Source organism: Cavia porcellus, unplaced genomic scaffold, assembly GCF_034190915.1.
Source record: "Cavia porcellus strain 051 isolate PalLab524CR breed Dunkin Hartley unplaced genomic scaffold, mCavPor4.1 scaffold_19, whole genome shotgun sequence".
In the NCBI taxonomy this organism is placed as follows: Eukaryota; Metazoa; Chordata; class Mammalia; order Rodentia; family Caviidae; genus Cavia; species Cavia porcellus.
This window is the reverse complement of record NW_026947502.1, coordinates 36,081,125-36,106,870: the sequence shown is the minus strand read 5'-3', so window position 1 is coordinate 36,106,870 and position 25,746 is coordinate 36,081,125. Positions and strand designations below refer to the sequence as shown.

General features: G+C 36.5%; 1 protein-coding gene across 9 annotated transcripts in view; it reads right to left on the bottom strand.

Moving 5' to 3' along the window:
* The window catches only part of Kcnn2 (potassium calcium-activated channel subfamily N member 2), a 476,524-nt gene that overhangs the window by 78,736 nt on the left and 372,042 nt on the right, over positions 1–25,746 (bottom strand). For all 9 annotated transcript variants that reach the window (XM_063230941.1, XM_063230944.1, XM_063230942.1 and 6 more), the window contains one exon: positions 10,965–11,383. In XM_063230941.1, coding sequence (XP_063087011.1) covers positions 10,965–11,383 — 419 coding nt within the window. The remainder of the gene's footprint in view (positions 1–10,964; positions 11,384–25,746) is intronic.

Genomic DNA, 25,746 nt, shown 5'->3' with positions numbered 1-25,746 from the left:
AGAAATCTCTTTGATATGCAGGAGGACAGTAGGTGCACTGAGTCACCTATGAAGGTAAATACCACACATTCTCTCTCCTGTGAAAGCTAACAAATGTCCACAGTGATTACTAGAGCTGAGAATCATGGGAAGTAAAGGAGCAGAAAGGGAAGTTAAATAAGTCACAAAACATAGAGTAGGTTCTAGGGTTTTAGTGAGATGCCTATTAACTATTTTTTGAATAACAAGAGAGCTCTAGAGTTCCAAAATAATGACAAGAAGATGGAACTGTTTATTATACAGTACATATTATATGACCAGTACATATTATATGCATGTCACAGGGTATCACATGGGGACTGGGGATCACACGGGGGCTGTGGTTGTAGCTCAGCAGCACAGCACCTTGCCTAGCAAGCGCAAGGCCCTGAGTTCAATTCCTGGTACCCCCCAAAAAAGTCACACAGAATCTAACAAATATATAGAATTAAATGCTAATTGAAAATTTAGATAAATGTTACAGAGATGTTTACACTGATTTGATCATTACACATTATACACATATATGTGTATGCATGCATATATAGATGAATCACATTAAGATGCACTACTCCAAAGTGCATACCATGATAATAAACTTTGGGTTTTTTGGTACCAGAGGCTGAATTCAGGACCTTGCCCTTGCCAGGCAGGCACTGTGCCACTGAGCTGTATCCCCAGGCTGATAATAAATTTTAAAAACAAAATAATACTTTATTGGAAGTGTTATAGGAAGAAGTAATTCTGGGGCTTAACACCATAAATAAGTAAATAAATGCACAATAGAAAAATTATAATAATAACACTAATAGATATAAGAAAACTTACCTACTTTTATACAGCAGAGCAAGCCAGAAATTCCAAGGGCATCACTGATACAGTACAGCCAAATTCTTTTCTGTGTCCCATGGCTGAACAAAATAACACTAAGTGGACTTCTAGGATGAGTCTCCATAGATGCTTAGCATAGTCTCACTTTTGTTCAAAAACGGAACTTATTATCATTAATATATTTGATCACATAAAATATTGGGAACCACTTTTTTAAAGCAAGAAAGTCACTGAATATAACTTTTCACCATGATAACTGACACAAAAGTTATTTTCTACTAATCTATTTAGATCTGAATACTTTATGGATTACTTCATAGCTTTCATATTTATAAACCATGATTCTTACACAAGGTTTCAGAAGAGGCTCTAAAGCTGCCATATCTAATACCAAAAATCTGTAATAATGTGTCCTTAAGTTTTATTTTAGTCTGTTAGAATATTAAATACAATTCAATAAACTGAACTAGTACAATTTATGGAACACACAGTTTTTAGAAGAGAATTTGATAAGACCTCAAAGCAAAGACACTAGGCAGTAATTACTGAAATAACTTTTGCCTCCTGAGCAACTGTGGAATCAACATAGTGTATGTTAAAATCGGATGCCACACATCCTTGTGTGTTGCGCAATGGTACACTGTCACTAGGACACGAAGCACGTTAAGAATAGTTAAATAGCAGTCGCCTTGTTGGGCGATATAATATCACTCTTCCAAAGTCATGACAGGGGACTGCCAGAAAATCTAACACAGTCCTACAAAGGGGAAGGAGCTTTTCATAGTGCCTGTTTAGAACTCTGAAACATTACAAAATTTTATTTTGGGTCATAAAGAAAGTCAGGAATAAGTCAAAACAATTGCCTCAAGTGGGGAGAAAATAAGAGTTAAACATTTCCAAGGAAGTAAGTTGGGAACATCTTTGCCCTAAGTAAGAAAATCACAGGGGCTGGGGATTTAGCTCAGTGGCATAAGCGCCTGCCTTGCAAGCTGGCAGTCGTGAGTTTGATCCCCGGTACCGATAAAAAGGAAAAAGACAAAAAAAAAAAAAAAAAAAAGGCAAATACTCTCTGGGCTTCACTTCTTATAGTTAATATGATCATCAAAGCAAGGCAAGAACTGAATTTTTAAGTAGAGTTCAAAAAATCACCACCTTTGCTCTGTCTTCTTACTAGCAACCAGCAGAAAGACTTTAGGGAAGCCAAGAGAAGCATGTAAAGCATAGAATTTAACAAAAGGTTTCTTCAGAGAGTCTCATCTGTAGGAGATACATCATGGTTTTTTGTTTTATTTTGTTTTTTCCTGTACAGTTTTAGAAGGCATGACAAGACCGATTTAGAGAAAGGCAAGTCTGCAGGTTTTCAATCTATTAAACACACACACACACACAAACACACACAGTATGGTAATAAAGACACAAGCCACAAAAAATATTTGAAATTCATGTATTAAGGCTTATAATTAGATGTACTCTCACCATCATGGGTCACATAGGCAGCGCGTTTCGAAGATGAATGGATTATGGGTGTGTAACACTGAATTGGTCCAATGATAGGTTTATAGCTGGGTTGGTCTGATTTGGGAGGGGAAACCTGGTAGAAGAGGTGGGTTACTGTGGTGATATATAGTCTTCATCCTCCCTTAATGTCTCACTGGCCACCAGACATTAACTCCGAGATAAGGTGCTAACAGGGACCCACTGCCTATCAAGGTCTACTAACACTAAGCAAGTCTTTAAGATGGACTAATACTTTAAAGTTTAACATTATAAAAAGAGGTAGATTTTTCCACTCATCAAATAACCAAAATCTGTACATTTTATTGTATGCAAAGGCAAATAACTCATTTGTTATTATAATGAAATTTCAAGAAAAGATTTAAAATCAAAGGTCTCAAATTTAAAAAACAGAATGCAGAAAATCCTGTGGAAAAATAGAAAACATCTGTGTTTTCTCCAATCAAGCCCTACTTATGTCCAAGAAATGTATTCATCTTCTTAAAGATAGAATGACTCAAATAATAGGACATTTTCATTTAGATTTTGTGTTCTCTGTATCTGGCACAGGGATTCTAAAGCTATACTGAATGACTATGCTGCCCAAGACTGATTACTGTTCTAAGCAGACAACCCCAGAGATTTCCCGAACTGAAAAACATTCAGGACTCATATTTCATAAACTCTGAATATCCACATGATGTCAGAATGGGCAGAGTGCCATAAACTATGGTATCAGGCTGGAATCCATTCAGATTAGATACCTAAACTGTCTCAATGTTTAGTTTGTCCTGCTTAAATATAATCACTGCTGACACTGTCAACTCACATCTTTCAAACCAGGGTCTCAAAGCCCTTTGCTACAGAGATCACTCTCCATTGTTTTCGCAAGAGGTAGACCAAAAACCATACCATGCCTTCATCAGAATGATGAGAAAACTGACCTTTAAAAAAGCACTGGGTTGTCTTTCCATGAGACTTTAAGGGCCAATTTATTTGGGAAACATTACAGTCCACATTGATGCTTTGCAAATCACAGATGCATGATGAAGGCTTCCAAATTATTGATTTTCACAAGTATAACTTGCAAGGGTTCATTTTAAAGTTCTGACTCATTTATGAGACTGAATATACTACATCTGTGTGTATGAATCAGACCTTGAAAGTGTAAATTTACCAAGTATTACATCACTATCAACCACAAATTAAATTACAAATCCATTGATGAAATGCTTAGAGCTTACTTTGCAATATCTGAAACCTAAATTCAGAAATAATTTTTCAGGCTACATAATAAATTAAGATCTGAGCAAGATATGTTTGCCTAGCATTGCAATCCTTATTTTATGATTTCTTTTACAACTATGAAGAAACTTGATCACAAGTAATGTTTTTCAAATTTAAGTAGATCAGCAGGAAATAGGTATCGCTAGTGATGACCTTGAAAGGGAAGAGGCCTCCTGGTTTCCTGAAAACACAAATAATATCATGGAGAGCCGGCCAGGAAAATGAGCCAGTAATCTAAAATGTAACTCCCCATTTTGTACTCTCTTTTATTGACCCTACATCAATCATAAAAATCCTAAACAGGACAAGTAATATTTTCAGATGCATTTATCCCTTTCTCCTTGAAAAACTGCCTCATGTCACGAAGATTTAAAAAAAAAAAACTAAAATGCTTTTAAAATGAGAAAGTGATAATTAGAATAATTTATGCACTTCAAATGGAGTTTATTGCATTCTGAAACTTAAAAGTTGTTTTATTTTAAAATATGGTCTAAATATATATATAAATATATATATATATATATATATATATATATATTTATTATACACCCACACTTAAAGGAACAGACAAATATCAAGTCACAAAAAGGTATTTGTTGCAATGCTGCATCAATTTACTAAATGTAAATAACTACCATTCTGTGTATTATGTTTTAAACAAATACCTTTATTTTATGCGTTCTCGGAAACAAATATATTAATTTTAATTCAGTATATATAAAACCAAAATGATATTCAGGGCCCATATTGCATTAAAAGTGGGACCCCAAATCATGTATCTTCTATAAACTGGTGCTAAGAAGATGAATATGTATCCAGTTACAAAACAGGATATTCTTATCTGAGAAGAGTTTCTCTTAGCAACTCACTCATAACACTGATGTCAGAAGACATACTCAATCCTCATGCTTACCACAAGCACATTATTTGAAACTTTTGCATACATTTTTAGGAGTCATGATTTGACTATAATATTCCATAATAGATACAGAAAAATGTATGAATTTGAATTAAGAAATCATCTTTAAAGCAACTGAAAACACACAAAATATGATGTAAAAAATTATTAGTGACCCATTCCGTCAAAAAAAAACCCAAAAAACCAAGTAACAGTCTAACTAGGTTTCTCTGACAGAAGATGAAACATTCTTACTTTTAAGACACTGAACAGTAGATTTTAAATATAATTAAAATTGAGGCCTCTATTTGTCAGGTTATCTTTGATAACTTAAAAAATAAATACCAAGTTTTTCTGATGTTAGCTTTTAATTCTTTTATGGCTCCTGTTCTATTTTTAGAACAACACAAAATGATGGAACATGATAAAAATTTTCAAGTTTTTGTTCCCTGAATTTATGTAATATATATGAATTCAAGAGTTCAAAAGTTTTAACTTTTGGCATAAATGGCTTTAATAATGCAGTTTATTCTTATCCATCTATAATGCAGTTTAGATTAGTAAAGTCTATTCCAAAATGATGTCCATTTTTGCTCCTCTGACTATTCTACTTTCAAAAAGAGCAAACCATTTTTAAGGTACAAACGCATGGTTAACACATATTTAAATACCCATAGACATGAAACAGTAAGTTTATCTGACAACTAATGTCTTAGTCAAATGAACCTTTTCCAGTGACAGAAACAGTATCTGGTGTCTCCATTTTATTAGAGATTTGAGATATTTGCTTTTCTGCTTGGAAACACTGGCAGCAAAATTCCTAGTCCAACTTTCCCCTCACTTCTGTCTATCAGTTGGCCCCCACCCCACACCACAAAATTTTGGCTAAAAGAAAAAAGAACGCATAGGACATAGAAACAACTTAATAGTCCTCAACTGTGCAGAGTAAGCTGGAATTCCTCTCTCTGAAATTTCAGTGCTAACGTGTCGAGTGTGTGTCCCACAACATCTGTCTAAATAAATACCGCTTCCTCCTCTTAGAAATTCCTGTTGTGCTTTCATATATTAAATCCTCTCAGAACCTTCTGAATGAAGCAGAAACAAAACAATTTACTTGAGGAACACAGCACTGACCCACAGTATACAGTTCTAACCCTTGTAAAGCAGCTGCAAACTTCCTGGGGACCAGTGTCTGGGAAGACAGTTGGCTTAAGTGATTGCCAAGGGTCGTCACAAGACTGAAGAGGCCTGAACTGTGCTAGTCGAGATCAGATAATTCCCAATTCACCACAAACTCTAGGGTTCAGGTTTCTTCTAAGACATGACTATCCCTGAAGTTTCTCCTAATACATCCTGATTAAATGCCTTGCTCCAGGCCCCATGAAAAGAGAATAATCTCCCTGGGCTAGAAGTCTGCCTCAACATAGGCCAGAGTGGAACCAGAGAGTGTGTTGACCACACAGTCGTCTCCAAGAAAGCTGCTAACAAACAATGGAGGCCACAGAAATCAAGCCTGTTATGTTGCTTCCTCCTATCATTCACTTATTCATTCATTCTCTCTCTTGCTGTCTCACACACTAATTTATATATATATATAGTCTTCAAAAATTACACACATACATAAATACAAATGTGAATATACATATTGTATATAAAACCTACAAGTAAATAAATTAGAGGTTCAGGGTATATGGGGCTGGGAGAAGCCACAAAGAATATGACCTTCTATAAATGCCTTCCCCATTAATAGAGAACATTTTTCAAGAAACTTCTAGAAATTCTGCACTTGATAGGACCAGGAATTTTACAAAATGAAACAAAAGGTAACAAAATAAAACTTCTACAGAAAGCTTTCTGCCTACATTCTGAAGCTTAAATTATTCTGAGAATTCTTCTGATTAAAGAGAACTTTTATCAGGTATGATGTTCTCATTATTACAGAACGTACACTTAGATGGAACAAAGTTGGAACTGGTGGAAGTCAATCAAATCCAGACCTGAAGCCAAATAAATAGCTATGTGTTGTATTAAGTCTTGTGAGATTCCCAAAGACAGACAGAAAGAAAGGATGGAGAAAAGGAAAAGAAGGAAAGAAGACAGGAGAGAAGGAAGAAAGCAAAGCAAGCTACATAGAAAGTAAACATTCAAGGAAGTCTAAATTGCTGGTGATATCATGTTCAAAATTGAAACTTTGTGGGAAAACATTTTTTTTCAATTAAACCTTTTTATCTTACAGTCACAATCTGGAGATTTTGTATAACATAACATAATGGGAAGTTTAGTAAGAATCCAGTGTGGAAAACATACTAGCACAATGCTGGGTAATGACTTCTTTTTCATATACATTTTGTCTAACTATACAGGATTATATTTGAAAGAGGAAGTCTTATCAAGACTTTTAGTTTGCAAAAGCAGCAGCTAAGGCAAGAATAAAATAGGTGTCCTGACGCCACTCAACCCTGAAAGCACCAAAACACAACTCGATCCCAAGTCCCAATGCTGCTCCTGCCCCGTCTCCTGCCCTCACACTGCGGACTTGTTGATTAATGCCCTTATATTATTGCTGACTGCAGACTCTCATCTTGCTATGAAGTGAGCAATTTTCACTTTCTATTGCCTCTTTATGTGAAAACAGGAATGGCCATTACTTAATAATCTGAGCATATTAAGAAAACATGTATCCTTTGTGCTATAATTTTTGGTATGTAGTGACAATAGGTTAAGCCAGCTAAGATGAAATCTTTTTTAAAAGAAAACATATGGCATATGCACAGCTCTGAAGCTATTTTAATTGGGCCCTGGGGAGTAGACGCACAAGAGACCACCATGTACATATTGTTGAACTGTTTTTACACCCACTATTAGGACTGTTAGGCATACATGTTAACTTAAGCTAAGCTTTATACTAAAATGCTATGCCAAGTAAAGTTTTTTGTATTTATTCTTCAAACTTCATAGGTACATCTGCTGCAGAAAATATCAGAAGCCTGTAAATATCATGATTAAAGGAAACAAAGCATTAACATAAGGAGTCTACCTTTCTCTACAAGGAAAACTTTAATCGCTCAAATACCATATTTATGTAAAGTTCTAAAAACGGTTCAGACGCATGGTATTAAAAACAAGTCATGGAAAAATTTCTACCAGAACCTGGTGGGGTCAACAAACATGCTGCATTGGCTTCTTTCTCCAGTTTCCTTTAAATGACAGTGATAAGCTTTAAACCAATAGGAAAAAAATATACAAAGCCATAAAGACAAGAATGAGTGACAAGATGGGAAAAAAAAAGCCAAAAAGTTGATTTTTCACTGGCATAACTGATCCAAAAAAGCAGAATTCTAAAGCAGTAACATTGTTGAAAACCTAAGGATTGAGAACCAAATCTTCCTTCCCCTTCCCCTGACAAAGGCCTGTTAACACCAGCACCCTCTTTAAAAAGCAGGGATGTCAAACGGGACGGCAGGCTTAAAGACGGCAAAAAAGCCTGACATCTAGATTTTGCCTTTTACCCCCTGCATTCTGCTTTTCTTTGCTGATTTGGCACACATCTAGAGATTTTGTCATCTGGAGGGAGCACGACAGGTCTGTGGACTGAATGCAGGGCATCTAACACTGAGGACAGCAGCCCTACGGCACCGGAGCCAGGAGAAGGAGCTAAGGCTTGCACACTGACTGTCAAGACCTATGGTTTTGTCCTGCCTGTCAGTTCCCAGAAAACTACCACCTAGTTCCTGCCTTCACGGAAAGGTGATACAAAAGAATTCATGTGGGCTAGACAAATTTTCAGAGAAAACAGAAAATATGCTAAAGTACTGAAATGGATGCTTTATACCCACTGCCTAAATCAGCCAGATAGGAAGTCCAGAGCTCCAATCAACTCTTTAGTGCCTTGCTCTTAAATATGACTAGGTGTCCTGGGACATCTCAACATTTAAGGAAAACTTCTACAACAGAAGACGAAATAATGAGAAAAGTACATCTTTAGGGAAACAAAAATGTATACAAAGAGAGAAAAAAAATTGTTTTAAAAAAATCATTAATATCTCCAGAGAAACACAACAGAATATAACCGTGAAAGAGAAGAAGCATGATTCTATACAAACAAATGAGAATTCAGGGATCAAAAATTAAACATTGGTGATACCATGGAGTATACAGGAATTAAAATCCCAAGAGAAAGCATGAAAGATACAACTGAGGTTGTTTTGTAACCCACAGAACAAAACCAGAGACAACAATAGAGAGAGAAAATTAGAGAATATGGGAAAGCTATTATAAATACAACAAAAAGAAACATTAAGTAATATTTTTAAATTTGCAAGAAAGACTGAACAGGCTTACTAAGTTTCTAGTGGCACGGACTAAAACAAAGTCACCCCAAGACATATACTTGCACACTTTTAAAAAACCAATGCTAAATGCAGAAAAGGATCAAAAATGAAAATGGTATTAGAGAGTTGAACTTTAAGTACGAGAGGAAAACAAAGCTTTCAATATTCTGCAGGAAAGTGATTTCTATTCTACAGCTTTATATGTATCAGATTATTAATTAAGCATGATAAAAAGTAAATATTGCCATATCATTAAGGTCTCAAAATGCTCTCACATACAGTACCTTTTCTTAGAAACTACTGGCAGTTGAATTTGCTAAAATTACGGTGCAAATGAAGACACACAGCAGAGTACTGTTCAAGAATAGAGTATTCAACATAAAAATGAGGCAAAGATACTCTGAATACGAGGGAGACCAGAAGTTTCCAACAGTTATGTCTTCAAGTTGAAAATGAGAGATTTGTAACATACTTGAATCGAGAAAAGGATATTTATATAATGTGTGTGATATTTATATATATGTGATATTGCATGTGATAATGTACGTGATATTTATATAATGTGATATATATAATATATAATACATAATTATATAATGATATAATACTTAGAGATAAGTATCCATAAAAAAGCAAAGAAAAAATAAAACTATGGAATAAAAATAAGAAATTATTAATTCCAAAGAAAATAAAAAGATGTGCAAAAAGGAAAAACGATGATACACTGTATTGTTTAGCTTCAAATCCAGTTTACGTAGTCAAAACGGTGTAAGTATGTGAACACCAGCTATTGATTCTCGGGGTCTACCATTTACCGGGAAGATGTGAGGGTGAGAAGGACGGGGGACTGGGCTGACACTGTGAAAGCTGAACATGACTGAGGGAAAAAAAACTAAAACCCCCTCTGCCATGACAGAAAGTCTGTAAATAGCTCTGAAACCAGAAAAATCTAGATGGAGCCAGATAAGCAATTTTACTAAAAATAATCACCAAAGGAATAGTTAAAATAATTTAAAGTGATCGTGGCCAAAACTTAGGAATGGAGTGAAGGATGTTATAGCTTTACTTTTGGGGGGAAGGGAAGGGGAGGAGAGAACAATTCTCATCCAGACTTTTTTTTCTTAAACCATATAAGCATTAAACTCTGATTTTCAAAAACCAAATTTTATGAAAACCTGTATAATACAATGACCAACATGGAACTCTAAACAGTCCTACAAACCTTGGTCATTCTTATCGTTCTGCTACTGATATACCATGAGTTTTCCGAACCCACATCATGAAAGCATACTCCCTAACTCATAATGATACAGCATTTCCTGCTTGTGTCACTTATAACTCTATTTTTGCTCATTAAATGGCAAAGTGAACATTATCGGCACTGTAACTGACTAATGCAAATTTAGTGAGCAGCTCCTAAAACTTGACAAGGTCTTTTTAGCTCTAGACCACTTGAGCTCTTTAGACAATGAAAGCACATACCACACCTCTTTTTACTAATTCCTGAAAGCTCCATAAAAACTCCTAGATACACACACACAAGCTTCTTACTAAGAAATCATGTGACCACTATCATAAACACACACTAAAACCAACAAATTACTTTAAGATACTCCCTAAAATTCAGACATCTTGCACCAGCACCTTTCGAAGGGATTTTGGTCTCTACAGTAATCAATGCATATAATCAATCAGGCACAGAAATTATGCCTTAACTGACATTTCCAGTAGAGGACTCCAGGACAAACTTTGGTCTCTAAGTACAGGAACACTGGGCTGGGGATTTATCTCAGCGGCATAAGCACCTGCCTTGCAAGCAGGCGGTTGTGAGTTTGATCCCCGGTACCAATAAAAAGAAAAAAAAAAAAGTACAGGCACACCTTTTAAAGCAAATCCTCTATTGAAAACTGATCACACTAGAGAAAAAAACACACAATGGTGAACGAATTTGTGTAAGAATCTTGAGGAAAGCTTTGTCTTAGTCATTTAAAAGAAGCTTGTCAGAGATTCCAAAATTTTCAGGAATAGTCTATGATGTATTCTCTCTCTCCATTTGGAAGACATTATATGGCATATTACGTTCTCAGGAAAAGAAACAAACTTACCTTTCACAAGCTCGGACAGTCCACGCGGCAATTATCCATAATGAGATACTAAAAACCAGGAGCACAGTTCCTGGGCATATAGTCATTAAAGTCTTCATAACAAAACGTGTATTGAAGTTTATCTTATTAAGTGCTCCAATGCTTCTAGAGGAGGCATCAGTGAACAGTTTGCTATGTAAAAGCATGACTCTGGCAATCAGGTAGAGTCTTAAGAACATTGGTATAGATAAAATAATGTCCACATCAGCAGTGGTAGTGGAAGGGGTATAGGAGAAGGCAAGCCGGGCCGTCCATGTGAACGTGTAATTCCCAGGTATGGGATGAATAGCACACACCAGTATTTCCAAGCAGATGAAGAAAATACGCTCATAAGTCATGGCTATTCTCCAGTCATCTGCTCCATTGTCCACCATGAATAACTGAAAAAATAAAGTAGAAAATCAGCTTCAGTATGGCATGAATGGTCTATCAGTGTTAGTGCAGATCTTAACAAGACATAACAGATGACTTTTAGCAATCATGCTAAGCTAAATTAGGGCAGAAATTTTTAACTCTAACAAGCTATGCTAGTTTTTTTTTTTTTAAAGGATATTGTTTCAAAGGGAAACTTCATTTTGTTCATAATCCTGGAAAGAACAGTAACATCATTTTAAAATAAGAGGTGTGGGCCTGTTAGTAATGAAATCCCCTCAGATGGAGTAAAAAAAGACTTTGCTTGCAACAAATTGTCCTCTTTAAGACTGGATGCAAAGCACTACAAAATTCTATCTACTTAGCGTGAACTCTATTCAGGGTGCCTCTCAAATCAGTTACATCCTTTAATGCAACAACACATGAGCATCCTATAACAAATCTTACTCTTGGCTTCTGAAAAACTCACAAGAGACCAGAACAAAATGTGGCAGAAACATTTGTTTCAGCTTCTTTATTGCTATTCAGTTTTCTATTTATTTTTTCTATTCTCCAACTGCCTTGAATTATTAATTCATTTTCAATCTTTCTTTAATAAAGATTCCTTTTTTTCCCATTTCTGTCACTCATACCATAATTAAAGAAAATAAACTGAGAGAGAATACAGAACGAATGTCTCCCTCTCTTCTTTGGCTGTTTGTAAACAAATCCACCCGGCCCTAGAAGTCCATAAATAACCGGCAGCATTTGGAAACATGTGCTATCTTTTCTGGCTGTCACGATGACTTGTGGGGGCTACTGGCATTTAGGGCCAGGAAGCCACGGGTGCCAACCACGCTGCAGTGCCGGAGTCCCACGCACCAGGGAGACCTGTCTGCCCAGAATGCCAATAACGCTCCCCACTGAGGAAGACGTCATGTTCTCTGCCTTCTGCTCGTAGCCAACTCAAGCAGGAAGCCTGAGAAGAAAGCAGTCCAAATGAGAACAGTGTATTCTCAGGTAAGAAAGTCACGATGAGGATCAGGCAGGAGGAGCAGATCCACCCATGGCTGGATTCTGCATCCACTGCCCTCCCAGAGTCAGGAAGTAGCTACTCCCCCACTGGGATGATGCAAATCCCTGTTCTTGCTTAATTCTCCTGTCGATGACAACCACTTCCCATGATATTATTCAAGTCGGTTGCTACCTCAGTGTTTCTTTGCAGAGATAGGAATCTAAGGACAAAAACAGCCACTTTTTTCTGGTACCTCAGGAAGATGGGGAAGCAGCATAATCTCATCAAAAACGGTGCAGAATTTTGATTGTCTACTTTCTTCAGCAAACTTGGCTCTGAAAAACTTTGACTTTGTCAAAGTCAAATCTAACTCCAAACAGGCTGAAAATCACCAAGACTCCAAATGGAAAAAAGAGGTGCAGCAGATTCTGAGTGCAATTCCAAGAGTGACTCCCCATCTGAGCAAAAGCAGGACAAATGCAGGATAAGTACTATTCCAATTCATGGGGAAAGACATGTCCATGTATGTGTGCATCTACCATGCTGCTTACACTGCTCTCCTGCCTTCCCAAGACTTCCCTCCTGCCCATCCTCTTTTCAGCACTTCCCCAGCAAGACTTCAACACTAAACTCACTGCTGTTTTTACAGCCTCTGCTGGGCCTGCTTAGGTGACACCCAATCTGGAACCGGGGGTCCAGGCTGCTGCAGGTGGGGTCAGGGCTCCGCACACCTGTGCCTTCAAGCTCAGCTGAACCTCTAGTGTCATCTATGATCGTCCCTTGGTCTCCATAATATATTTCCCTCAAGGGCCACCTCTGTTTCCCTTCCCTTCCATCAGAGTAAACACCCCCTACTGCACACTTTAGCCACAAGCATGCCTACATCTATGATCTTTTCTCTTTATTTTTTCTTTTCTTTTGCTTCTCATTTCTAAATCAGTGTCGCATCAAAACCCAGTTCCCCTGGACTGAAAGCCACCTGCTCATGCCCCCTCCCTCTCTGCAGAGTACACAAACAAATTCAAGTCACTACCATTTACTGAAAACAAAGGAAACAAACAAACAAAAACAATGAACCAAAAAACAACAACAAAACTAAAAACAAACGAGACCCCCTCCAGCAGGGCTTTGTCTGCCCAGGCTGCTCTTCACTCACTTCTCCCACATGTAGATTTTGCTACCATCAGCCCACAACACTATTCTTACAAAGGTCACTGAAGATCTCTTTCTGATGAAATCCAATCCTCCCATTTAAAATTTTTATCGCACTCAGCCTGTCATTCCTTTCTTCCTGAAAAAGATCTCTTTCCTTGGCTTCCATGACATGTTACTTTTTTTCATCTGCTGACACTCTCAATGATCTCAGGTCTCCTTCCCCACTTTAGAGCCCTACAATCCACCCTGAACTTTGTCCAACTCTACATCGTTCTGGATGACCTCAACCTTCACTCTCAGAGTCTATTCCACCCCCCCCAAGTGACCTCTTTAAAATACAAATTGGATAAACCCATTACCTTCAAGATTGAAATCATCCAAAATCCCTGCCTCATGGATAAAGTCCAATCTACATTCACCATACACAAGGCACTCTGCAACCTTCTGCCTACCACTCCCTATGCTTCCCTATGACTGCAGATTGCAGAATACATTATCCTAATCCTGTTCTGTGCCTTCCCCCTTCAGTTCTATACCCTGCAAAGTCTCCATCTAGCACATGCATATTTCATCCAGACCAGATTTCATGTCACCTTCCTTAGAATATAGTCATTGTCTTATTCAAGTCTCAATACATACACCTTTGTTGCACCATAATCCCCATATGTGGCTCTTACTGATGCTGTCACAGAAGACAAGAGTTTCTTTATAAATTGTTATTCTTGTTTCAGGGGCTCCTCAAGAATGGAAACCATGGGTACCCAGCAGAGGATAATCAGTGCTTACTATAAGATCTGACATTTCTCACTTACCCATGACTATCCCAAGCAATGGATAAGTCTTGATGAACATTAAATATGTTCATGGAAGGTAAGAATACTAAAGCAAAATGCAAGTAAATCCACATTTTTCAAATTATAAGGAATATATCCTACTAAATAGTAACATTACAGCAGCATAGTTGTAATTATACAGAAAGTCTAGATAACTTTCTTCATTGGTAACTTCTCCAGAAACACGTTCTAGCTCATCATTTCTTTTTACCACAGGACATTTCAACACCTGAAAGGATTTTATTTTTGGTTTTGTTTTTTGCCTAGCATATGTTTAAATGTTAAGTTGAGGAAAAAATGTTTTATTCTGCTTGCCACATGATCCCCACCCTAAACTTTGCTTATTTGTTTATACATTCATGTAATAAATATCCAAAGTACAAAGTATTACAATGCAATGCTGTGCTATGCACAAGAAAGACAAAGTCAAGAAAGCCTACATGTAGCAATTTAATAAATAATCATTTCTTTGGACATTGCTATAAAGGATATAAGCAAGAGATGAAATTAAAAATAATCTTTTGTAAATGGGAAGGAGACTAAGAGATGGTATAAGAGAAAAGGAGAAGAGGCGACAGTGATGGAAGAGAAAAAAGAATTAAGATGTGCTAATGAACATGGACCAAGTCCGCAAGATGAATATAATCATTACGTACTATCAATATGTACTAATATAACTAAGCTAAAGATTAGAGCACAAAAAGGTTGACATGACAGCAAACGTGGTTATCTGAGAAGACACCTAAAGAAGGACCATTTATACAGGAAGTCCTGTATACAAGCAACCAGTCCCATTGACAGCCAGGGAAATAATATAATCCTGTGCAGAGAAATAGCAAACATAAATGCCCTGGGCTTTTCAAAGGTTTGCATGCTTACCTAAATAAAGGAACACCATGGTGGCTAAAACTTAATGATCAAGGAACAGAGAGAAACAGGGTAAATTTGAGAGATAAATTAGGCCTGAGTATGCAGGACTTGTGCTGGCTATGGCTTCCGGTCTTGGTTTCATTCCAAGGGCAGTGAGAAGCCACTTCGGGGCATAAGGTCGAAAGCTGACGTGATCCGAAGCTTAAAGAGCTCCTCTGCACTGGTCCAGGAAGCCGGAGTTGAGAGAGGCAAGAACGGGAGGATACAAGTTCCACAGTTCTACTGATTGGCCTGGATGTAGTCCTGTGACCTGTGCCAGGTATTTTTACAGGAATGGAGACAGTGGGTACCCTGGACAAAAGGCTTGGGGGTCTTGCTAGGATTTGTAAATGTGCTCAATGTGAAAGCAATAATAGTAAGAAACTACTTGTAGAAATTTCACCAAGCAGTCTGGATTCTTGAAATAAATTTGGGGATGGAAGTAGAGAGATCAAAGGAAATATTAGAGAAAGTACAGAGAAAAGAACAGGACAGTGCTCAAGGGCAAGTTACACAGGATCCCAAATGTGGAGGGCAGCTGGCAGTTCAAGCCGTAAGAGGAAGTGAAATGTAGCCCTCTATGAAGCAGGAGGAAAAAAATGTGCTATCCTAGGAGCCAAGGGCGCCAGGTGTCAATTACAAACTGTAAACACTGTTTACCAGATTTAGAGATGTGTTAACATACTCAATATTCTCTACCGATGATGTAAACATTCAAAACATCACATTCGATGGCTCCTTCAATGTCAAATATCAAAATCCAATTGGAGAAATATGCTGCTACATTCCATATAATAGATATGATCTGTTTTGAGTTCGCTTGTAAAGGATTTAAAGTAATCAGAAGGACAGATATTAAAGTATATCTACTGCCATTTTTCATTCTGATATTCCTAAGACCTGGGGGCAAAAGTCTGACAGTTTAATCTGCTTTAATTCTAGAGCCACGGATAACAGTCTTCAAGAGAGGTCTCAAGTAACTCACAGGTATAACACAACACACACCCTCAGAATATCGAACAAGCTTCAATTTTCTGGATAACTATTTTACTTTTGTTCAGATAACCAAAACTATGGAAGATTAACTGGACGAGAGAGTCATTAACTCGGCAGAATGAGTGTGGAGTTAGTGGCTGGAGCCTGTGGCATGACCAGGTCCTCTGTGCAGACTTCTCTCAGTGAGTCTGCAAGCGTCCAGGATCCAGACATTGTCTTATACATCTTAGGTTTCCTTTCTAGAAAGATGCAAGGCCACTCAGTACAAAACTGAGGCTTAAAACATAAACACTGAAAAAAGTAATTTTCATCATGTGTTTAAGAAATTTAGGCTAAGTAGAATAGGAAAATTCTGAAAAGATTAACAAGACAGAAGCAGCTGTAATTAATATTCAAACAGATTAATAATTAAAACCATGTGGTGGTAGCACATAAAATAACCAGAAGCCAGGGGACAGAACAGGAAGTCTAAACTACACCTGACATACTGAGGATTTTATAATATAATAGAGGCAGATTCAATACTAGTAGGAAAGATTCAGTTTATTGAAAAAGGATTTGGAAACAACTATATAATCATCTTGAGAAAGTAAAGGTGAACCTAGGCTTCATACCCTAAATAAAGTACCAAATTTCCAAGTACATGAAAGATCTAGATACAAAAATGGAGCTACTATCATTCTGTAATCTCAGAGAAAGACAGGCCTTAATATCTTTGACCTCAAGTCCTTCAAAGACTGATATGCTTGACTCCATCAAACTTTTATTTTTTGCTCCTGACAAAAATCATGATCCATAAAAATCATGATCCATAAAATAAAAAGGCAAACACCAAACAATGGGGAAAGTGTTCACAACAACTATCACATATGATTCACTTCCCTAATATTAAAAGTTTCCACATATTCCTAAGAAACAGCACAATAGAAAAACGAAGATACATCATTTCATGGAAAAGGAAATTAAATGGTTCTTAGACATATTTTTTTCAAAAAGATGCCTGGCCTCATTCATGAGATAATGAGATACCTTTTCAAGTTGGACAAAAGAATAAAAGTAGTACAGCATGCTACATTACTGACGATATAAGGAAACAGGATTCATATTGCAGCTGGAAAGGTAAACTGGTCCAACTCTTGAGGAGGGCAGTTCATTATTAGGTGAAAAATACACATCCTATTTCATTATGCAATTCTGTTTCCTTTGAATAAAATTCTTTATATCAGTATATTTGCATATATTGTGATAAACAGTGAACATACATGGTTATTTTTACAACACAGCTTTTCTTCTAAAGATCAGAAATAATCTGAATAATCAAAGAAATGGATTGAGAAAATTATGGATCTATCCAAAATAAAACAGTACAAAGAAACTTGTTTATTAAAGTGAGCAAGCAGCATGATCCAATAGTCAAGGCTAAGGTTTCCCTAAAGCTATCCCTAACCAATCCCACCTGCCCGGCACACATTACTGTGGTGAAGACTCCTGGTGGTTGACAAGCTAAGAAGTGAGGGACCAGCCTGCCCCGCCCCTGCTTGTACTCCAGTAGTCATCAGCAGATTGGGGAGGGCAGCAATCCCCAGCCAGCACACATCAGAATAATTATAACCAATACAAGAAATGCGAGGGACACCACTACCCACTTGGCTGGAAGAAACCAGGAACACAAGAGGAAGAAACAAAAGGCAGTCTCCAGCCTCCAATCCAAACAGTACTGACCCAGGAGAGGTAAACACAGAAGAGATCAGGAGTTGCATATCTGTAGTTTCTGAAGCAATAGCATCTGACATAAAGAAACAACTTCATGAAACTATAAAAGAACTTAAAACAGAAACATTAATACAAGTAAAGGAAGTATAAGAAAGATAATAAAAGAAATGCTAAGCACCTCTCAAGGAGACACAGATGGAAGAATGGAGGAGCATAGAAAAAGGAGGGGAACCTTTGAGGAAGAATATAAAATATTTTAGAATACATGAAACAGATTCAAAGAGATTATCAGAAAATTAAAAACTCCATCGAAAGTTGGCAAAATTGATTGAAAGAAACTAAAGATAGACTATCAAACCCTGAAGACAGGTTTGTAAACTTGCGATTGTGAAAAGGAAAGATCTCTTAAAAATAACAAGGAATCATGAAGTAACAATACAAAGGCTAGAAGATGACAAGAGGATCTATAACTTAAGAATAAAAAGTGTTATTGAAGAAGCAGTGGTAAACACAAATGAAATACAAAAGCTATTTACAGAAATAATTAAAGAAAATTTCCCAAGCATAAGAAAAGGAAATGATACTCAAATATATGAGGCATACAGAATTTCAGCCAGTTATAACCAAAATAGATCTACACCCAGACACATAATAATCAAGATCCCAGAAATTCAACACAAGAACAGAATATTAAATGCTGTTAGAGAAAAGAAACAGATCACCTATAAAGGAAAACCCATCAGAATCTCAACAGACTTCTTGACACAAACCATCAAATCAAGAAGAGCTTGGAGTGAAGTATTTATTCCAAGCACTGAAAGAAAATAACCTCCAACCCAGATTGATGTACCCTGAAAAAACTATCTCTCACACTAATGGAGAAACAAGATGCTTCAATGACAAAGAGGAACAGGGGCAATTCATGACCACCAGTACAACCCTACAAAAAATACTGAAGGATATTCTAGAGACAGAAAAAAGACCATGGTTTCAGGAACAGAGGCAGAAGGGGCTCATTGAATGGGGCAGACAGTGTAATGAAGAGGGAAAGTAGACAATCAACATCAGGAAAATAGCATAGCAGAGATGAGGCAGAGAAGCCTGGCCATAATCACTAACATAGATGGCCTTGATACACTAATAAAAAGAAACACAGACAGAGTGGATCAGGAGATAGGATCCAACGAGATGCTCTAAGACATATAATTAACCTGAAAGAGGGTTTATGGACTGAAAGTCAAAGATGACAAAGTAATGCTCTATGTGTCAGGCAACCAAAAAAATACAGGAGGAGCTCGCCCATCAGCTGAAGATTGGTTGGAAAGACATAACACTTTTGTACAATGGAGAACTACTCATCTATAAGGAAGGAAAACCTGGAGGCTCTTTTGAGTAAATGGATACAATGAGAGATCATGTTCAGGGGTAAAAAGGTTCAGAATAACTTAGGTAAATAGTGGGTTGCCTCCCTAATCTAAAAACTAAAGGAGTTAGTGGGATACAAAATGTACAATGCACCTTGGGAAAGTGAAAGGGGAAGAACTGTCTAAAAAGGGAAGGCAGTGACATTGTTAATCCTGTATCATGACTTGAAACCCACATTGTTTTCATTGTTCTGTTTAGTTTGGTTTTATTCTGTTCCAGATTGTCTACTTTTACTAGATTTGATGGTATACACAGCTATTCCAAAGATGGGATATACTATGGTAACCATTTTTTATTTCCTATTATCTTAATTTGAAGCCCTGTATTGCTTTCACTGTCTTGTCTTGACTGATTTTATTCGAATCTGTTTTGTTGGTAATATCAAGTCTGTCGGTATAGGCAACTACTTTGAAGACAATAAGATTCACTATGATATCTATTCTGGTTTAACTATTAACTTCTTTTGAAGTCCTATAATGTCTCCAATGTTTTGTTTTTATTGGTTTTGTTCTGTACTGTTATGTTCAAAAGATAACAAGAGGCAATATGGTAACACTGTTGACACCCTGTAGTTTGGCTTTAAGTCACATACTATGTCCATCCTTTTATTTTGCCTGACCCCATTTTGTTTTCTCTCATTTGGTCTTATACTCTTCAAAAAAAAAATTTAAAAATGAGCTGGCAGTCAAGTTTTTTAAAAAGTACATGCTTCTATTTGTACAGTTTAAAGATAAACTGTACAAATATTTCACCTGCATGAAAGATCTCTGAAAAAAAAGCTTAGAAACTAATAGGAACAGGAATTTAAGAGGGTGAACTGATGGGCTGACACCTACAAATGCAAATGAAGCCTAATTAACTATTACTACCTTTTATTTTGGAATCAGGTGAACAAAATTAATAATAAAAACTAGGGAAATTGTTCTAACAAATAAAAAAGGAAGAATGAAGCTGGGCACGGTGGTGCCTGCCTGTAATCTCAGCGTTGGGGAGGTTGGGAGAGGAGGATCAGGACGAGTTCAAGGCCAGCCTGAACTACATAGGCACCTTGTCTCAAAAAACAAGCAAACAAAAAAAGAATGAGACATTTATTAGACATCTAAATTCTTTCTAACAAGCAGTCTGTGAGCAAAACTACATATCTAAAAAGTAGTAACTAATATTATGAACTGCAGACCTAATACAAACACATGAATCCAATTTATAGCTAGAATATTCTGCTTGGCAGTACAAACATGTTACATAACTGTTTTCAACAGCATGAACAAAAATAAATAAGATTTCTTGGTTAACCTTTAAACCAAGTATTCAATGAAAATAAGCTTTTTTATTAATCTACCTGTTGAATGCTTGTATTTGTAGTTTATATTGAAAGGTATGGGGAGGAGTGATGCTGCAGAAATAGAAATACAGAAGAGGAGTCAAAAGAAGCCATACCCTAGAACACTGCTCGGGGTTATCCCCCCTTGATCACACCAGCTGCATGGAGTCTTCATGTAACTCATTACTCCGAAATGCCAAGTTCAACTTAGCATTTCAGGTACAATGACCTGAAACAAAAATATGCCAGGAAGTATTCATCCAAAAAAAGAACATTCTTTCTTAGAAACGAGATTTGGGATGTAATACAGTGAAAACCTCAAGATAAATACTGAAGCTTTTTGTTAGCTTTTTAACATTTTTGTTGATCAGCACATGTCATACATAATGCTTATTCTCCTTGTGGAAAGTTGGCACATGCATTTAATATATCTTTTTTTTTAACCAAGGAAACCAAGGAAAATAAAAAAGAATAAAACTAGTATAAGTGATACAGGACTTCAAAATTTTATGAAATCAGCAATAAGTTACCATAATGCCTTTTGTTGTCTTCAAAATAGATGCCAATACTTTCGGACATAGTAAAAAACAAACAGAACAGAATAGAGTAGAAACAATAAAAACAAAACAATGAATGCAAAATAAAGGACTTCAAAACAAGCCAACAGAAAATCCAAAATGGCTACCATAACATGTCTTGCTATCTTTTAAATAGCTTCTCATGCCACCAGATTTAACATAACAAACAAACAAACAAAAAGAGAATAAACCCAACACAACAAAACAATGGAAATGATATGGTTTTCAGGCGGGGATCCCTTCTGGTGAGGCCTGGCCCCCTCCCCCACACCCACAGTCCACAAATGGTGCTGACTCACATAGAGTCCCACACATGGCGCTGATTTCTAGGTGGGGATCGCCTATGTAATACATCTTAACCCCTTTTTCATCCTCTTTCCTGTCCCTCCTTTACTTAACCCATCTCTTAAGCTCCGTCCTTCCTTTTCTTTTCTTTGTACATCTTCATAGTACACAATATTTGCATTCCTTAGCTGGATTGGTACATGCATATAACACATTTCCTACTTAAGGTATTGCAGCAAGACTCAACCAACAAAGAAGTTGGACCACAGGGCAGGTCACAGTCTAGGTCAATGGAAAAGCAGACTAGAAAAGAAAACTTTTCTATGGTCTTGCTAGGATTTTTTTACTACAAGATCCTCAGCCCAGAACCAGAGAAGAAAACAGATACTAATGCTATGTTAGAATTCACCAGTTCTGAGCAAAACTCAGAAGAAAGCAGCAAATTTGATGTTTGTCATATCTCACCATCCAGCCTGTGGTCTTTCCTTATTTTGGTGACTTTAGGCTTCCCTGAAACCTGTCTGCATCCAAGAAGAAGAATTTAAAAACTACTTCAGCAAACTATTAATTGCTAAAATGCCAACTCCTCTCTGGGAGAAAAGTATAGAGAAAAAAAAAAAACTTGCTTCAAAGTAAAAAACTAAGGCTCAGATCCTACATATGTTACACACTCATTTACATGACCTTGGAAAGCCATTTACTTATAATGATTTATTTCTATCACCTGTAAAATATGGATAATGTTGTTTTTCATATCTGAAAGTAGTTATAACAGTAAGCAATCATCTGCTGTTGTGGCCAATAGTACTAAGTGACTAACAACATTCTCACCCTTGTCTCTTGCTCACCTCCCCTACAAAAGTATCTACTTTCCCAGAATCCTTTGCATCTATGTGTTCCTGTGATGCAGTTCTGACCTAATGTCAAAAGCAAAAGGTTGATGGAGAGCTTAGGACAATGTGCTTTTGGTGTGTGATAAAAATGATAGACATGGCTGACACAGTCCTCTGCATTCCCTTCCTCCAGTGCTAAATATAAGCAATGCCTGGATCTGTGGCAGCCATCTTGTGACCTTAAGGAAAAGGTCAAAGGAATTATAATAATGCTAGTCCTGATATCTTAAGCCACCACTTGTACTATTTGTTTAAGCCAACTGGTAGTTGGATTTCAGGTCATTTAAGCTGCTGAAAAACATATATATTTAATTCAGCATACATGAATGTGCTCTATAGAAGATAAAAAGACACTTATTTGAAACACTTTTGAGGAGGGAGCCACCAACAGTTTAAAAGGAATGCATCTCAAATATTGGAACTTACAGTATAGTAATCATGAGTGGTGAAGTTATTTCTGGGTGGTGCGTTTTGTTCATGCCTTTCAAATATCAACCAGCTGCTCTGAATATCTGTTAGTGTGACTCATAGGAAATACACATTTTAGAGCCAGAGAAGCTTGAATTTAATATGTGGCTTGTCCACATTCTAGTTGAATGGTTTGGGCAATAGATCTTATCTCTCTAAATTTCAATGTGCTTATCCAAGTGTGTGTGTGTGTGTGTGTGTGTGTGTGTATCTTACATGATTATCATGAAGCAATGCCCACTCTGTTGACCCTAGTAAAAGTAACTATGTGAAGAAATAATAGTATTCCATGGATTCTGAAGAGGGAGAGGTACGTGAGTTAAATGATATGACGATGTAAAAGTTAACAATGAAAGAGAGGGAAGGGAAACGGACAAGAAAAGACAAAGTAAATTCAGTACCTAACAGAGATCTATAAATTTCATCTGCACCTAATTTTGAAAAAAAAAATTCTAAGAACAATTGACTTCCAGAAATCTTCCTCTGACATGAACTTTATCTGCAGACCAAAACCCTAGAATTCTCCACCCAGACCCAGAGATAGGTAAGGTCATCACAAATTCACAATATGCTGTCTGAGGAACTAGATAAAATCTCCACATGATTCTTCCACATGGCTTCTCACAACCTGGCCCATAGCTCTGTGGTCCCACTCAGCCATGCTACACACACTGACACATAACTGGGTAATTATTTCCATGTTTCAGAATTTACACAAGTTGTCTCTACAAACAACTTTTAAACTTCTTAAGAAAGATGAAATAACCATTTTTTCCCTTTTGATTCTCAACAGAATAATGTCACAGAAAGCACTAGAGCATATGGCTTATGAGTTTGTGCTCAGAATCTAGAGGCAAGCAGATGTAGATTTGATTCACACAATCCACAAGTGATTAGCTGTGGTTCCAGAGAAACTGCTTATTTCTGATCTTCAGCCTCAGTATTTGTTAAGGAGGCCAAGAAGGACTGCCTTTCTCAGGACTGAAGAAGACCAAATAGGACGGTACTCAACAAATGTTAGTATCATTCTTAATAATTCCTTTCAGTACTGTGTCAACAGTTGGTCTCCGATAAGATAAATGTAATCTTACCTAACTACTGGTGGAATGAGAAGGGAAGAACACAAAAAACAACTTCACTGACTGTAGCTACTGGAATGGATGAAAATCAAGACTACAGAAAATGAAAATCTCAAAAGTCTTCTATAGTCATCTTTTTAAAAATCCTTACTGACATGCCTAATTGCCTAAGAATTTTGGTCAGCATCTTCAAATCATTTCCAGAAGTAGAATTAATTCCTTTTTGGTGTAAACTGTAACTAAGCCTCATAAATGTCAAAGTCAAAATTAAGTCAGAGAAAATTCAATTGTAAACATTTAATCTAAGATACTAAAAACTGTATATTCCATATAGGAAAGGAAAAATACAAATTATCACTATTTTTAGAGGACAAGATACTCAACATAGATTCAAGAATTCCACCAAAAAAATCTAAAAATAACAACTTAAGTAAAATAACAGGATACAAGATCAACACACAAAATATTAGCATTTGTGTACACTAATACTAAATGGGATGAGTAGGAAATTATGGTAATATCATTCACAGTTGCTTCTAGAAAAATGAAATATCTAGCAATTAACCTTAACAAGAAGTAAATAACCACTACAAAGAAAATGATACCATTCAGAAGAAGGAAATTGAAGAGCACATCAGAAAATGGAAAGCTGCCCCCTGCTTCTGGTTAGGCAGAACCAATACTGTCAAAACAACCATACTTCCAAAACGGTTGTACAGAATCAATGCAATTTCAATCAAAATAACAACAGTACACTTTACAGATCTACAGAAAACAATCCTAAAATTCACATAGAGCTAGAAGAGACCAAGAATAGCAAGAGCAATTTTGGGCAATCAGAGGAAAGCAGGTGGCATAGCAATATCTGATTTTAAGTTATACTGCAAAGCCATACAGATAAAAATGGCATGGTACTGGTACAAAAACAGACACATGGATCAATAGAACAGAAGTAAGGATACAGAAAATTCTCCAACATACTGAACGATTTAATCTTTGACAGAGGGCCCAAAGCAAATATTATAGGAAAAATAACCTATTCAATAAGTGGTGTTGGGAAAACTGGTTATCTATTTGTAAAAGAATGACCCTTATTGGTCACTATCTACTAAATTAAAATCAAAATGTTTCAAAGACCTAAACATTAAAATAGAAACAATAAATCACTGATACTTGAAAACTAGGATTTTCTAAACAGAACCTCAATTGTCAAGAAATACCACTAAGAATCAACAAATGGCATTATATCAGATTAAAAAACTTCTGTATACCAAAAGACTCAATCAGAAGAATGAAAAAACCTACAGGATTTTGCAAACTACTCCTCAGACAGAGGACTAATATTTAAAATATACAAATAATTAAAAAAAGAAAAATTAAACAGTCAAGAAATGGGCCAGAGAAATTGACACTCTACAGAGGAAGAAATACAAATGACCAACAAATATATATAAAAAAATGTTCAGCATCTCTGGCCATTAGAGAAATGCAAATTGAAACAATGCTAAGATTCCATCTTATTCTCAAAAGAATGGCTATCATGAGTAAATCAAATAATAACAAATGCTGGTGAGGTTGTGGTGAAAAAGGAACCTTTCTGCACTGTTGGTAGGAATGCGTATTAGTCCAACTATAGAAATAATATGGAGATGTCTCAAAGAACTGAAATTAAAACATGATCCACATGATCCAGATACCCTCTTACTAGGTATCTTTCCCAAA